General features: G+C 31.1%; 6 protein-coding genes and 1 non-coding gene across 7 annotated transcripts; 3 read left to right on the forward strand and 4 right to left on the reverse strand.

Annotated features, from left to right (window-relative positions):
• Positions 1-826: 826 nt before the first annotated feature.
• On the forward strand, positions 827-897 carry TPHA0Otrna8G. Its single transcript has one exon. It is a non-coding gene; the product is annotated as a tRNA-Gly (tRNA).
• A 796-nt stretch (positions 898-1,693) lies between these two features.
• On the reverse strand, positions 1,694-2,179 carry MIC19 (Mic19p; the record flags this gene model as incomplete). Its single annotated transcript, XM_003688414.1, has 1 exon — positions 1,694-2,179. The coding sequence occupies one exon, from the start codon at positions 2,177-2,179 to the stop codon at positions 1,694-1,696; it is 486 nt and encodes a 161-aa protein (XP_003688462.1).
• Positions 2,180-3,584: 1,405 nt separating this feature from the next.
• Positions 3,585-5,060, forward strand: AIM14 (putative metalloreductase; the record flags this gene model as incomplete). Its single annotated transcript, XM_003688415.1, has 1 exon — positions 3,585-5,060. One exon carries the CDS (start codon positions 3,585-3,587, stop codon positions 5,058-5,060), a length of 1,476 nt encoding a protein of 491 aa, XP_003688463.1.
• A 179-nt stretch (positions 5,061-5,239) lies between these two features.
• TPHA0O00600 (uncharacterized protein) lies at positions 5,240-9,358 on the reverse strand (the record flags this gene model as incomplete). Its single annotated transcript, XM_003688416.1, has 1 exon — positions 5,240-9,358. The coding sequence occupies one exon, from the start codon at positions 9,356-9,358 to the stop codon at positions 5,240-5,242; it is 4,119 nt and encodes a 1,372-aa protein (XP_003688464.1).
• A 918-nt stretch (positions 9,359-10,276) lies between these two features.
• On the reverse strand, positions 10,277-10,954 carry SYM1 (ethanol metabolism protein; the record flags this gene model as incomplete). The annotated part of the gene is made up of 1 exon (XM_003688417.1): positions 10,277-10,954. One exon carries the CDS (start codon positions 10,952-10,954, stop codon positions 10,277-10,279), a length of 678 nt encoding a protein of 225 aa, XP_003688465.1.
• A 546-nt stretch (positions 10,955-11,500) lies between these two features.
• TPHA0O00620 (uncharacterized protein) lies at positions 11,501-13,126 on the forward strand (the record flags this gene model as incomplete). The annotated part of the gene is made up of 1 exon (XM_003688418.1): positions 11,501-13,126. One exon carries the CDS (start codon positions 11,501-11,503, stop codon positions 13,124-13,126), a length of 1,626 nt encoding a protein of 541 aa, XP_003688466.1.
• A 122-nt stretch (positions 13,127-13,248) lies between these two features.
• On the reverse strand, positions 13,249-15,033 carry TAG1 (Tag1p; the record flags this gene model as incomplete). Its single annotated transcript, XM_003688419.1, has 1 exon — positions 13,249-15,033. The coding sequence occupies one exon, from the start codon at positions 15,031-15,033 to the stop codon at positions 13,249-13,251; it is 1,785 nt and encodes a 594-aa protein (XP_003688467.1).
• Between the last annotated feature and the right edge of the window lie 162 nt (positions 15,034-15,195).

A 15,195-nucleotide genomic window follows, 5' to 3' on the forward strand; every position in this document is an offset into this window, starting at 1 on the left:
TGTTGGAAATGAGACTGGTCGTATAAGTGACTATACGATACCAGATATTACCTCTATACGAGACTATTGTTGCAAACCTGAAACAATAGTGCCTGCAAGAATGTAATAGCAGAATTTCTAATGCATAAATAGCACTGTAGAACCATCAGTCTGCCGTACATGTTCAATTCGACGACGTCGTCTCGTTGGACAGAACGGTAGATTGAAATATTATGTATATATAAACCCCGGTAATCAATAGCTAATAATTCATTGATCCAGGTCCAAGAGACCAGAGAGGTTAATTTAGATATAAAGTATATAATCTAACAACATTTTAATATATTAAGGCAATGAACACAACTGTTGAGCACTCTGGTCTCTTGGACCTGGATCAATGAATTATTAGCTATTGATTACCGGGGTTTATATATACATAATATTTCAATCTACCGTTCTGTCCAACGAGACGACGTCGTCGAATTGAACATGTACGGCAGACTGATGGTTCTACAGTGCTATTTATGCATTAGAAATTCTGCTATTACATTCTTGCAGGCACTATTGTTTCAGGTTGGCAACAATAGTCTCCTAAAGAGGTAATATCTGGTATCGTATAGTCACTTATACGACCAGTCTCATTTCCAACACAGAGAGATTAATCTAATTATAGAGTATATAATTTAACTACATTTTAATATATTAAAGCAATGAATTCAACTATTGAGCAGTATAGTCACTTATACGAACAGTGTCATTTCCAACAAGTGCCAATGTATAGCAGCATACGTCTCTTTTTTGAACGGCAGTTAGGTTAATCTTAAGTTCAATTGACATTAAATTAGTAGCGCAAGTGGTTTAGTGGTAAAATCCAACGTTGCCATCGTTGGGCCCCCGGTTCGATTCCGGGCTTGCGCATGTATTTTTTGTTTTCTTGACGTTATAAATTTGCAACTTAATCATATTTGAATATTATTTTTGTTCCAATTTATATATTTAATAGTAGTTCCATTGTAGAATCCTCATGTTGGGGTGTCAAAGTTCACTTTGATATCAATCCAATAGAAGCGATTGTTAGTAATACCGTAACTGCGGCTCATATTGTTCATATATACATCCGTTATATCTCTAAGCACTTTGTTTAGTTGTGAGACTGATTGGCCTTTTATTATATATATTTGCAATAATTATGACAAACTCAATAAGACCTTAAAGCAAGAAATCTTTTCTTTATATACCTGAGGACCTGGTTTGGTAATTAAGTTATTTATCAGCTCAATCTCCAGCCCCGTAACTAATGCATGGTCTTTTTATCATTATACTATCTTCTAATCTTGTTAATACCATAGTGTCAATGATTGTTTATAGAATATTCCAAAGTCATGATTGTCGTAAATATATATATTACATAAGATTGGTACTATTTCGACCACTTTGGAACTTACTCACACTGATGATTCTTATATATTTTCTATAAATGACTTAATTCATTGCATTGCATTTCTGGAAACTTAATATTATCATCTTTGCAGTATAACCTTGTCACTGGAATAAGATATAGTTTGTTGAATATTTATATTTCTACAAAATTAAAACAATAAAATGTAAGGGAAGTAATGAATATATAACTATCTTGAAATATTTAAAAGAGTAAAATTAACCATACTTATGGTTAACATCAGTGGAGAACTATGATGTTGCTGAGCGTTTCCAATCAAGGTGTACTTTCAGATACCTTTTGCTTGAATTGTTGTATTAGATCGTAGCAATTCAATGGTTTACCTGAGTTATCTAGCAAACATTTCAGCAATTCTCTTCTTACACCTTTATCATCATCTAATGATTGCAATGTAATCTTCTTTTCACTGTCTTTATTTTCAAATAGTGATAATCTTTTATTTAATTCTTCAATTTTATTTTGTAAAAGTTTAGTAGAGAGTATAGGTTCTTTTGTAGAATCTTCAGTGTTTGAGTTCAATGAAAGTTCCAACTTAGTCTCGAATTTTTTCAAAGTATCTTCTTCTAATTGGCTCAATCTATCTGAGACTCTCTGCTCGATGTATCTTTCTGCAATTTGACTTCTAGTATAATCAGTTTCCTTCGAGGATTCTAACGTTGCAAGTAGTGATTCTGAAAAATCTACTTGGGATCTGGGTATAAATACCTGAGTTTCCGAAGACTTCGAAGCTTGTCCGCCCATGATCAAATTATTGTTGTTCTTGTTGTTGAAGATCTTGTACTAACAGAATTCCACAAATTGCTATTGAACCTCTATTATGCCTTTGTCTAAAACAATATATATTTGTGTCTGTTTATATTTACCTGGATCGACTATTCGACCCTTTGCAATCGATGTATATATCAATTGCAAGAGGTTCAATCATTTGGCAAACTACTAGTCCAATTATGTGGAGTGCTTTCTAACGATTTGGCTCAACGGACCAATTAGAAATTCTATCACTGTGAACGACAAAAAGACGTAAACTGTATATCAGTCATCGAGTAAACGTCAGTAAATATTTGCTTATTTGGTGGAGTACATCTTCTAAGGATAGATATAAAACATATTTACTATGGTTATAAACATATACGTTTTCTTTGGGAAAGATTGGGTAATATCAAGCTGATTATATCACTAAGTCGGTCTTGCATAAGATGTGGAGAAGTTAATGAGTTCTCTTCGTGACTTCAGATTACCAGAATGTGTCGATGACAGTTCACAGTGGGTAAGTGACATTCATTGTTCTAGAGCCACTTTTGCTTCTCGTTTCGTGCCTTTGTTAGGACTTTAATAGTCAGCAATATATGTTGGAAAAATACCGTTATGCTTCGCTAGAATAGCAGCGAAAAAATCATAAACAGATTTATCTTATAACGAGACTCCGTCACCACATATAGTCGTATTTTAATTTTACATATTGAATGTAGCAGCATGGGAGCTTCCTTGTAAATGAATGATGGGAATATACATCCTTCCTTGTTGGTTCTGCTGTTATCTTGCAATATCTTGAAATATCTTGAAATATAAATAACAGGATTAATTTACTTCAAATCTGAAGGTTAAACTGATAATTTGGAGTATGCCATACATATTTGATATCATTTTCCAAAAGAAAAATAAAATACTTCAAATTTATATGTCTAAATATCAGCTTTTGGGAAAGCTTAATGTCCATTTCCCAGATAAATAAATGTTCTCGGACAGTTCGAGGTAAGCCTGAACCTTAAATAGCCATATCGGAGTTTATTGAGTTCATAAGTGTGACACCATCGATCATGTAAGTTGTTTAAGGTGTCTGACACCTCTTTCACCATTGTTTGTCACTCTTTAGAATATTGCACCTTTTGAATCTTAAGCGCGATGTTTGAAAAATGCATTGACATAAAAGAACTGATTATGCAATTATAAAATCTGAAGATTCCACTGTCGACTGTATGACTATTAAAGGGTAAACTACTGCTCTAGAAGGATTCTCATACACCTTGATCGGTATAAGAGTGGCTTTCAATTGGCACATGCTGAAAAACATGGAAAATATTTTATTAAAACGTCATAGTGAAACTCATTTCGCAAATATTAGCTATGGTTACTACGTGTTGATGATATGCATATTGTATATTGTTTTTTATTACTTTTAAGAAGATATGTTGTCATAAAGGAAAATACTACTAAAATAGTAAGAGCTGTTTACGACTTGAATCCATATGTTCACATGTTACTAATTGGTTTCGCAATAGTCATTCCATTTTATGATCCCAAGTATTCAAAGCCTACTGTATTCTTCAAAAGACTTGGAAGACTGAGCTATGTTCTCATTACTCTCAATCTCATACTCATGTTGAGACCTAATTGGTTACTAACTAAAAATTATACGTATACAGATTTTATTCCAATTCATAAATGGCTATCTCGATTCATTGTGATAATTTCGTTGGTTCATGGTATTGCATTTTTGATCTGGTGGAAGGTCAATCCAAGTCCAACTGTTTCTATAAACATCAAGTTACAAAACAATTACAATGCAGTAGGGTTGGCAATATCGATAATATCTGTAATTTTGATGGTTTTCTCATTAGGTCCATTAAGAAGATGGAATTATAATGTGTTTTATATATTACACAACTTTTCAAATATTGCATTTGTATTTTTTACCCCAATACATGCAAGACCTGGAGTCTCCATCCCATATTTCATTATAAATATTACGATATTGGCTGCAATATGTTATCAAAAAATTATTAATGCAACAGCAGTCCAACTTGTAAGTAGAGAGAGCTTCACACATCATCATGAAGCCCAATCATTAGTTTGCGTGAAACTAGAAAGAAAAGCAATTGGATCTGAATTCATACCTGCGTGTCACATTAGAATTAGCTCATATAGTATCATAAATCCATTATATTGGCTCTTGCCATCTCATCCATATACTGTTATATCTCTACCGACAGATGATCATATTGAATTAGTGCTGTTAGAACATATTTCGAAAAGTTCCTTCAGATTGCATATGGAACGAAATTACACAGTAGTAAACGAATTTAATCCATCAGTTCCAAAAATATGTTTAACAGAGGCTAATCGGATATGTATTACTTGTGCCGGTACTGGGATATCGTTTGGTTTACCATTGTATAGATATTTTTTAAAGAAATTGCAAAATGGTGAACAAGATATTCAATACATAAAATTGGTATGGATAGTTAAGCACAAAATGTCTTTGGAGCTGTTTGAAAAACTCACATCAATTACTAATCTAATGAATGATAATTGTTTTTTAAGAAACATTGAAGTTTATATCACTAATTCAACTCAAGCTGTCAGTAATTTTGATGATGATAACATTGAGTTGCAAGATATGAATTCAATTGAAAATAGCATACAAGACAAATACAATTTTGGAAGTATAAAATTTGGGAGAAGAATCGATTGGGCTACAGATTTATCAACTTTTGTTGACAAAACTAACGGTACTGAAAAAACGTGGTTGCTGGCATGTGGTCCTGACTCCTTTGTTAAATCTTCTAAAGTTTATGCAAGTAAATCTGGAATTAACTTTGCTTCAGAACCATATTCTTTTTAAAAGCTAATATAAATAGAATCTACCATTATTAGATAAAGAATATGCAATTTAACAAATGAAAGGAAACTACTTGTTTTGCATAATCTATATAATTTTACGAAAATATATTCATAAATCACGTAATTAAATCATAAATATAACATTTCTTTAAATATAATATTTTTCTAAATATAATTTATTTACAAATAACTCATAGTATTTCTATCAGCGTTTGACCAAAAGTCTGAATTGTCTAAGTCGGCAATTCCTTCAAAACCTATATTATCAATGGGTAAAAAGTCAGTCGAGCCTAAATTACCAGGAATTGCAGGATCTTCTAAATTCATTCCAAATACTTCAACTAAACTATTTGGGTTGAGAACCATTCCATTAAAGTTGGAATTTTCAGCTATAAACTCTTCAAAATCTGGTGCAAATTGTGTTACAGTATTTTGGTTTGGCGGATTATTTTCCATGTTAACTGAGGAACTCGTTGCTTGATCCATATTATCCAAAAATTCTATGCCGCTATTAAATCCATTAATTTGTGGATTAGAATCCATTGTCATTGATTGGTTTACTGTATCAGTATTCCTATTAGCATTTTGATATCCAATCGAAGAATTACTATTAGGCTGATATGAAGGTAAAACGGGGAGCGAAATATTATTTATAGAATTTGTAATAAATTCGGTAGCTTCTGCATCAATTTTTCTTCTTTTGATTTCAGGGTCCAATGTTGATTGCGGGGAACTCTCATTACTGTATGTTACAGGCATATATGATTTTAATGGTGGAAGTTCATATCTCCCTGCGCTATATGATTTTTGAATGGTCTGGGATGGATTTAATAAACTTGAAACCTTTCCAGGTTTATTATCTACAAATCCTAATGCGTCTTGATATACAGGGCATCTCTGTAAGCTATCTTTATCCCCCGATAGAAGTAAAGAAGGAACATTTTTTAGAATTCCAGAAATTTTTGAAATATCTCTTGAAGTCTTACTAATCTCGTTCTTCAATGTTTCTGGTGCCAGCAATGACAGGAAGAAAGCAGTTGATTTTACATTTCTGTTGGCATATGGGTATTTAGAGGAAAGTTGACTAGCAAGTTTGTGAAAAACAATCATTTTGGAAGTGAGAATATCTGTTAAATTTCCATTAATGTCTAGTTCGGCATTTGGAAAAGATTTAGCTACAGATAGAGAAGTTCGCTTAAATTCTTTGACTTTATTCTGAGTATCATCATCATTGCTGTTAGTTCCGGAAGTTGAAAGTACTGTACTCTCACCCATACCTGATAATGGCCCACATTTTGAACGCATTATTAAGCAGATCATAAACTGAATAGCACGATTCCCAATATCTAAACAACGAGGGGCTAATACTACACCCATAAAGTTAAAAATTGAGTTGCAACATCCAGAAGAACCAGTTTTTTCAAAAAACAATAAACAATTTTTATAACCATCCATTGCATAATTTAATGTCTTTTGGGCATATTCTTTGGCGATAATGGTGGTTTCAGGGTTTTCGTTACCGAGAGGCTCGTAATACGTGAATAAAATATACGATACGATATACAACAACATTCTTATCAGCATATGTTTAGAAAAGAATAATGCTTTTGTAGCAGTGATATGACCATTCTCTAGATATTTGTCACTATCATATTTAGTAGATTTAATACCGTTATTGTATATTAATTCATCCATTGTTGATAGCCCATAATTTTTATCAATATTCATGTTATCAATAACTCCCTCGCTTTTATTTAGCAAATTCTCGTCATGTAAATTAGATATAACTGCAAATATACTTTTAGAACCTTCAGTTAACTCTTTTAGTGACATAATCAGGCTATCTAATTGATGTTTTTTTACTTTCTTTGCAATCGATATATTCAAGATATGATTCAATACACTAATTATCACCAAATCTATCTGAAAAAATAAAGTATAATTCTTGACAATAACTAACTCCTTGATATCGCTCACATAATCTAATTTGGAAGCAGATGGTAACTTTGTATCACTAAAGTCATTCAGATTTCTTAATAATCTTGGAATACCCAAGGAGAGGGATTGATCAACGTCCAGAGAAACCACGTAATACCAGGTCTTTCTCCACGTATGTTTGAATCTTTCTGTTTGAGACTGTTGATTATTAGATAAAGAGGTTGGATCAGTAGAAAAAGTCGATAAGGTTGAATCATTTGATGTCACTGAATTCAATTGAGGAAAGTTATCAGGATCTCTATGTAGTCCACAGCTTAAGCACATTTGAATGATGCTTGATAATAAAACCTGATGTGATTCATTGTCTTGGCTATTTCCTGTATTTGAAATAGGGGAAATTGATAAATCATTTGCTTCGTTGGGACAACACATCAAATATAGCTTTAAAAATATGGCAAATTGAATAGTAACTAGGCTAACATTATTATTAGATATACTCGATAACTCATCAAATCTAATCAGACGTTTTCCCACCAGATTTATCGCTTCCTTTTTAATTTCATGCTTCATCAATAAACATTCGTCTTTTTCTTGACTATTAGTCCCTGTAGAGGCCTTTTTTGAAGCAGTTGTAACTTTATCATTGTCTCCCAAATTAATCTTACTTGAATTTGATGGTAGTGATAGCCAAGTTATTCTTAGGATAATCAATAAAATACCAAGGATGCAATAATCTGCCTGTTTTGTAATCTTTAATTTTGTCACTCTAGATATTTTATTTGTAATAGTATCCTTCTCATTGTTTACCGGGCATACTCCAAGAATAATTTTGGTATTATCTCTAAAAGTTGATTCATCTAAAATTGGGATAAAAGGATAAATATGATTAAAGAAATAATTTAGGTATAATTCTATAATGTCAATTGGAGGTAATAGATCACAGACCTTTTTTATTGTTAGATCTTTTGAAAGCATGTGAATTGAACTATCATTCAAACTAGCGTCATCACTAATGTTCAATTTTCTTTTCTTTTTACCAACTTCAGATGAATTGATGTTATTATTTGCATCGTGTACAATTGGGAATTTTGAGGCCAGTGAATGAAAAGAAGGTAGTGGATTAGTGGATTCTAGTGGAATGTTTTTGATAATTTTTGGCGAAGTCATTTGTATTATTGGAATTTTTTCTTCCTCACTTTTTTGTATAGAAGCTGAAGTTATAGGTTGATTGTTTACTTTACTAGTAATGGCTAACTCTTGGTATTTTGTATGATCTATTGGGCATTTGTTAGGAGCTTTTGTCGAATTCAAACTTCTATTTTTCGAAGTGGAAGTTATATCTAATATCTTCGTTCTGTTCAAATTAGAGCTAGCATTTATTTCGGTATTACAATTAGTGTTAGGGGATGAATCTTCTAGAGACAACTTTTTTTGCTCACTATTTATTACAGGGCATCTTCCTAAAGGTTGTAAACTTTTCAAATTGTTATTATTTTTGATCATTGCTGAATTTTTCTTCAGGTACCATTCATTTAATTTTTCTCTCATTGAAAAAATATGTCCCCACAATAATTTAAGATAAGGATCACCCTTCATAATGGCTAACCAATGGGTTGCACCTAAATGAACAGTTCCCGTGCTCTTAATATGTAACATATCAAAGTTTCTAGTTAAATCCAATTCATCGTTGGCATATTTACTGTTACTGTTTGTAGCTGATAGAGAAAGTTGTCCCTTTGAAACGCTCTCACTTGTTTTAAAAAGCAAAGCATCATTCTTAAATGTTACTTTATTCATTTTACCATCGGTCATTGCGATGGAAGGGATATGTAAGCTTTCTCTTTTTACTGTTATCTCTTTATCTTTTATATTGTCATTATCCATGTTGTCATTAATCATTTCATGTTGGTTTCGTAACTTGACTATTGTTTTTTCTAAGGATTTTACCCTTTCCTTTAATTGCTGTAATTCATTCTCTTTTGATAACTCTTTTTCAGCTTCTTCTGCCCATGTTTGCTCCATGTAATGACATAAATGAGCAACACCTGTTTTAGAGCATGGGTCACAATGGGGCCTTGTTTTATCACATTTTACCTTTCTTTTCCTACAGATTGTGCAACTCAACGGGATTCTATTACGTTTCCTCTTCATCTTAGGCTTTGTATCGTCAGTGCTTGGAGAGCTATTTTGAGTAAGATTCATTTCCTCACTGTGATTCTCAGTATTTTCACTTGACTGATTTGATGAGTTCACCTCATTGGTAGAAAGGTTCTCTGGTTCCGTTCTCATCTTCAAGGTGCAATTTTTTATTGATGAATGATTATTTTTATTAATACTTTCATTCATGAAATTATTTTCCATTATAATGATATAAGCGTAGCGTAGGGGTTAACTAGCTATAAAATATTCAAATATAGATTTCGATTATTCTTATAACATGTAATTTTATAATTTGCTACACTAAAGTAATATTATTTTATCTGTCCTTATAATCATATATTACTAATGTATATCCCTATTTCGATAACTAGTCAAAATTTAAAATATTCCAATTATAGTTGTAATTATACAGTCTTCAATTTAAAAATAATTATCATAAAACAGGTACTGAACCATAATTGAATTGTTAATCAACTAAAATCAATTGAATTAGAGTTTTATATTATTAGTTTGTTATCAATGATAATTTATTACAAAGTGTTCTGTTTAAATTAATATTTTCAAATAAGTTAATAATGGGTGAAGTTCAAGAACGCAGAAATGTTGAAAAAGACCTAAATTGCAACGAAGAGATATAAGCAAATATTGTCTTACTTATTATATAGAAATTCATTTAAACGTAGTAATAATTTAGTTAAAGTAATCATATTCTACATATTTGTATTAAGGCTAGTGTTTATTCAAAAGATTATAATTTTTTTATTTGCATGTTTTATTCATAAAATTACAAAGAAGATAAAATGTACTTGTATGATAAATGCACCTAAAAAAAACAAAATTCGAACTTAGTCATCTGTTAACAATCTGGAAATAATTTCTAGTGTTTTCCAATTCTTTAAAAATCACCAGTAGGTTTCATATATTAACAACCACGAAATGTATTCACATTATCAAAAGTTTGACGGAAACGTTTCAAAACTAAGTAACATTATTCCTTTATTTATTTAAAAACATACGGGAACAGCATTTATATAGTTTCTAAATTGATAAAGTTTGTGATACCTAAAAAAAGCGCTACTGTTTCATTGACAGTATATCTTTGGCTCAGTATTGTTTCGTTTATTCGTTCAAAGGTGGGTAATATACTGGTTTTTTTGCTATTGGTGTTCTATAGTTATTAGTGTAAGATAGATATGTGTTCCAAAATATTGCCATAAAATTCACAGTTAATAATCTAAATTGTAATGGAATTATTGAAAAATTAATTAATTGGAAAAATGGCCATATTTTCCAGTTTGTTAACAAAGTACTCAACCATAATTTGTTTAATTTTTCTTTAATCTCTGGCACATGGACTGGTATTTTATTGGTGGGGTGCTCCAAAACTGACATGCAGATGAAATAGAATGGAATTGAGAGTGGTGCAAATAATAACTGATCAACGCCGACCCGTAAGATTGTATTTTTGATGTTGATTTTAAATTTGTTTTCGAATGACTTAATAGCAGAGAAATTTAAAATCTTGTAATTAGTTTTAATTTTGCTCAACAATTGGTACCACCTTAGACCAATTGGTGAAAAAATTACTGATCCATATATTATTGAATTTAAGGTCCTTCTATAGTCATACCTAGTTGCTTTTGAGCTGATTTCAGTTCCACTGCTCCGGGAATTGGGAAATAACTTCTGTGCTAGTACATCACCAGTGGCAAACAGAAACCCGGTAGTTAATGAATTAGTCAGGACAGGTCTCTTATTGATAGAATTTCTGTAAAATGTAAAGAATGTATTCAACATTTTGGTAGGTTCGTAACTACTCTTTTTTATGCATTAGATTAGTACTCGATGGTGTTCAATCCATGTATAGTGTTGTTCGCCACAGAACCTCTTACTTGAAGTTATTGTAATTCGGTTTTGATAAATACCGTTATCTGAAAATAAATGTTTAATATTAATGTTTCATAGGATATATCAATTATATAGAAATCAATGAATATGGATATTTGATTAAAAGAAGAAGAATATTCACTGAAAAAGTTGTCATTCCTCTTTCCTTATTCTATTTATATACATATGTGAATGCAGATACCCTTAATTTGAGACCCTCAAGCGGTCAAAGGAAGATTTTCATCATGTGATCGAAATCTCAGTAACGTCACATATCTTATTCAATTTGAAAGTGTCACAAAATTATGAATCAATTAAAAGGTATATAAAATGATATATAAAATGATAAAGTTTATAGAATACTGCCTTTTTTTGTAAAGTATAGTTTTCTCTAGCAATAGAGTCAGATTGAGAATACGTTATTTACTAGCTAGATAAGTGGAAGCAGTAGGAATAATGTTTTTAGATTTTTCAGGAAGACGTCGATATTATCCAATTAATGAAACTTTTGGAGAATTATACGTTGAAGTTCTTCATTTCTATTGGATTAAAAAAGATGCAACTGGCTTGGATAAGAAAGACTTGATACAACTTCAGTTGAATTATTTGAAGAATTTTGCAATTGAGGGGATTGATGCAAGGATTGAAACGTTGGTTGTTGATGATTTTATAATCAATAATGAATGGATATTGCAAAAATTATTACTTCTCATTGCCGTGTTGAAACAGATAAAAAGTGTAGGTGATGTTATTAAATCTTGCCTTACTATTTATTTTTTAGACATTAAATTATTTCAACTCGAGTATACTTTCGAAAACGATTACCGACAGGTAGAAATTATTGATATTTACAACTATATATATGAGGAATTATCATGGTATTATAATACAATATTGGTCAACATTAGAAGAGGTATTATAAATTTACAACCAGATTTTGGAATTACAAAGTATGACAACTGGGATTTTTCACAAAAATTGTTATTTTTCCATCTTGATGTCGGTTTAAATGAATTTAGTAGACCAACACAGAATTTTATTTTAGTTCCAAAAGCATTTCCAAGAAAATATTTACTAGCAGGTAAAGAATTCACATATTTTCATGATCAATTAGGACTAAATAACAGTTATCGCTGTTTCAAAATTGAATTAGATGAAGGCAGTGATATGAATTTCATATTCCTGCAAGATCGGAATTTAGTTATCTCTCCATTGGAGTCCCCATTGCAATTCAATTGGTGTGATAAAGATAAAATAGATTATATTGGTAGCCTCACTGAGGAATCATCCCCAAAAAAATTACAATCAAAACTTAAATTGAATAATAGAACTATTCTAAAAAATGTCACAAACAATAATGGTCTCCCGCAAAGGAATTTAAATATGTTAAATTTATTTGAGAAAGAAACACATAATAAAGTAAACCAAAATGAGGTTGTGCAAGATTCAAAAAGTCTCATTGATGTTGATGAAGGTTATATCAAAGGCAGAGAAGTTACTACAGGTTTGGAAGCCACGGCAATGGATGATTCTATTGAAGACTCAGGGGAATTATTGCAACAATATTCAAGTGAAATAGTTTTAATTGAAAAAAGCCCTGTTCAAGAAAATATTTTAAAGGAGCTGAGCAAAACTGTAGATAGATTATCAATTGCTTCGATGGAATTAAAACTGTTAGAATATCCGGAGACTCCGGTAATTTATAATGTATTGCGACCACAAACAACGTTAAATTTACAAAATAGTTATGGAGCCGAAGAACTTTCTAAAAAATCGAATAATTACATGTCAACAGATAATTTTGTTTTCCACAGCACTGAAGAGCTTAAATCTTCAGCCTTAATAACAAATAGTAGGAAGTCTTCGATAACTTATGAAAAACCATGGAATATCAAAAGAGACATAGTAGATAATTGGAAGTACAATAATATTGAAACGATTACAGAGAACTTAGCTTCGGATAAATATTTAGAAACTATTCCAATTAGAGATGCTTTCAAACAGAAATATTCCAAGGTTAAAGAACAATGTAGATACTTCAAAACATTTGTCAAATACAGGTTAAACGAAGAACAGAGTTGAAATACAATGAGTACTTTACACAATTTATATATCATAATATTCTTAGACAGATTAATTTTTTAATGCATTCGAATATAATTTTAATTAGGTGTCATTATTTCTAAAATAATAAGTAAAATTATTCACCTAACTATTACATCATTTTCAGTTTTTACTCCAAATAAAACAATTTCTCCAACAATCGTTTTAATATTCACATCCAAATCCATTATAGCGTGCACTAAAGAACTTCCCCCAAACATTATTTCGTTCAGGAATTTTGTTAGCTCCCATTTATTAATAATTTCGATTTCATCATTAGGCAATTCTAAATATAACTTCATTAAACTATGCCCATCGTTTATGTCATGGATGATTTCAGATGTAGCATTGTGCCAAACTTTCATTGGAAGTGACAAGAAATGTATCTCATTATGATATAGTGAAATATTACCTTTTAAATTTTGAACAGATATTTTTTGGCCAGAGGTCTGATAAAAAGATAAATTCAGTAAACCTATTAGTTTTCCTACCATGGATAACTTCCTCTGTCCTGAATCAGTATTTATCCATTTTATCTTTAAGTCCTCTATTGTAAAATTGTCAACTAGCTTATCAAAGTTTGCCGTTATGTTAGCCTTAACGGGCAAGAATGGAAATACATCAAAAGCTTCTTTCATAATTTGTCCAGGTATAAGGCAATTCTGACAATTTTCATCTTCTACTAGGGATGGTTTAGTCTGGATTGTTATTAGTTCAGTAGAGTTTAGAAGTTTATCAATTAACCTTGACATTGGGGTTTGTATATTTTCATCATTGTACCAGCAAATGTCGTTCATTAATTCATTTGGAAAGAAGTCAAAAATACTAGCAGATCCTCCAATTTTAATTTTTTCCACATTTCGTATAGGGAATGAGTTAGTTAACAGATCTATATTATGAAGGGAAATATCAAAGACACCATTACAATTTGGTAATTTTAATTGCCATTTCAACTTTGGCAACTTCATGTTTCGGGGTATTTCGATTAATTTAGAATAATCTATAAAGGTAGGTATTTCTGCTGTAAAATCCGCATCAAAACCAGTTTCTGAATCAGTTACTCTAATGCTGTTTATAGTTATGTTGTCAAAGAGATGCCTAAGCTGATCAGCGCCTTCTTCATTCTTTTTCCAATTAATAAATTTTTGCCAATTAAGTTTAATATTATCCAATGTATAGAATCTTAAATTAGCACCAAATAGTAAATAGCTCTTTTTAGACAATTTGAGTGACATATCAGACCAAATATTTAAATGGTCGTAATCTTTCTTCCATATTTTTTTCAGCACATCGACAATATTTTTCGTGTTGGGCTTCAATAATAAAGTTATCTTGATAGGAGTTGTGATGTTATTCCTCACATTGATGCAAATTGTGTCCTTTAAGAAAATCGTACCTAATTCCTTCGATTCCTCGTTCATACCGTTGTATGTGGAAATGTTTTCAAAATCAATACATAATTCTTTAATTACGTGCTCATTAATATTTCTTAACGATTTTTTTTGGAAATCAGTTAATTCCGAAGTATAGTTTTTAGAGTTCCATTTATCATAATTCAGTGTGATATTAGTAAAAGCAGAAATCTGTAAAAACTTTCCTCCATCATTATTTAAAGCATCTCCCCCATCTGTCCAACCGTCTAGACTTACTCTATTGACCTCAACTTGGGAGATGTCAAAAATACTTTGCTGAATCACATCATTAGGGGGTATATTCGATTTTATGAATATATAGAAGGATGTTAAGATGATAATCCCCAAAAAGAAACATGAGACTATTACACTCTTTTTCGTTCTCTCCCGTATGAGAGCTCTTTGCCTGATATCATTTTCAGGTGCAGCAGGTTGGTTCAAAAGTTGCTGTGTCTCTAGGTCTCTTTCTTCCATTTAGTATGATTTGACTGTTATATGTGTAAAATGCAGTTGATAGGAATATATAAAATTTTGGATATGAGTGTAATAACTTATTAATGGTCAAATGCTTTCACCTGTTACTCAAGATTGACTAAGAATATCAACTTTTATGACAACCCTTTCAATTAAATATAG

The sequence above is a fragment of the Tetrapisispora phaffii genome, chromosome 15, assembly GCF_000236905.1.
Source record: "Tetrapisispora phaffii CBS 4417 chromosome 15, complete genome".
NCBI lineage: Eukaryota > Fungi > Ascomycota > Saccharomycetes > Saccharomycetales > Saccharomycetaceae > Tetrapisispora > Tetrapisispora phaffii.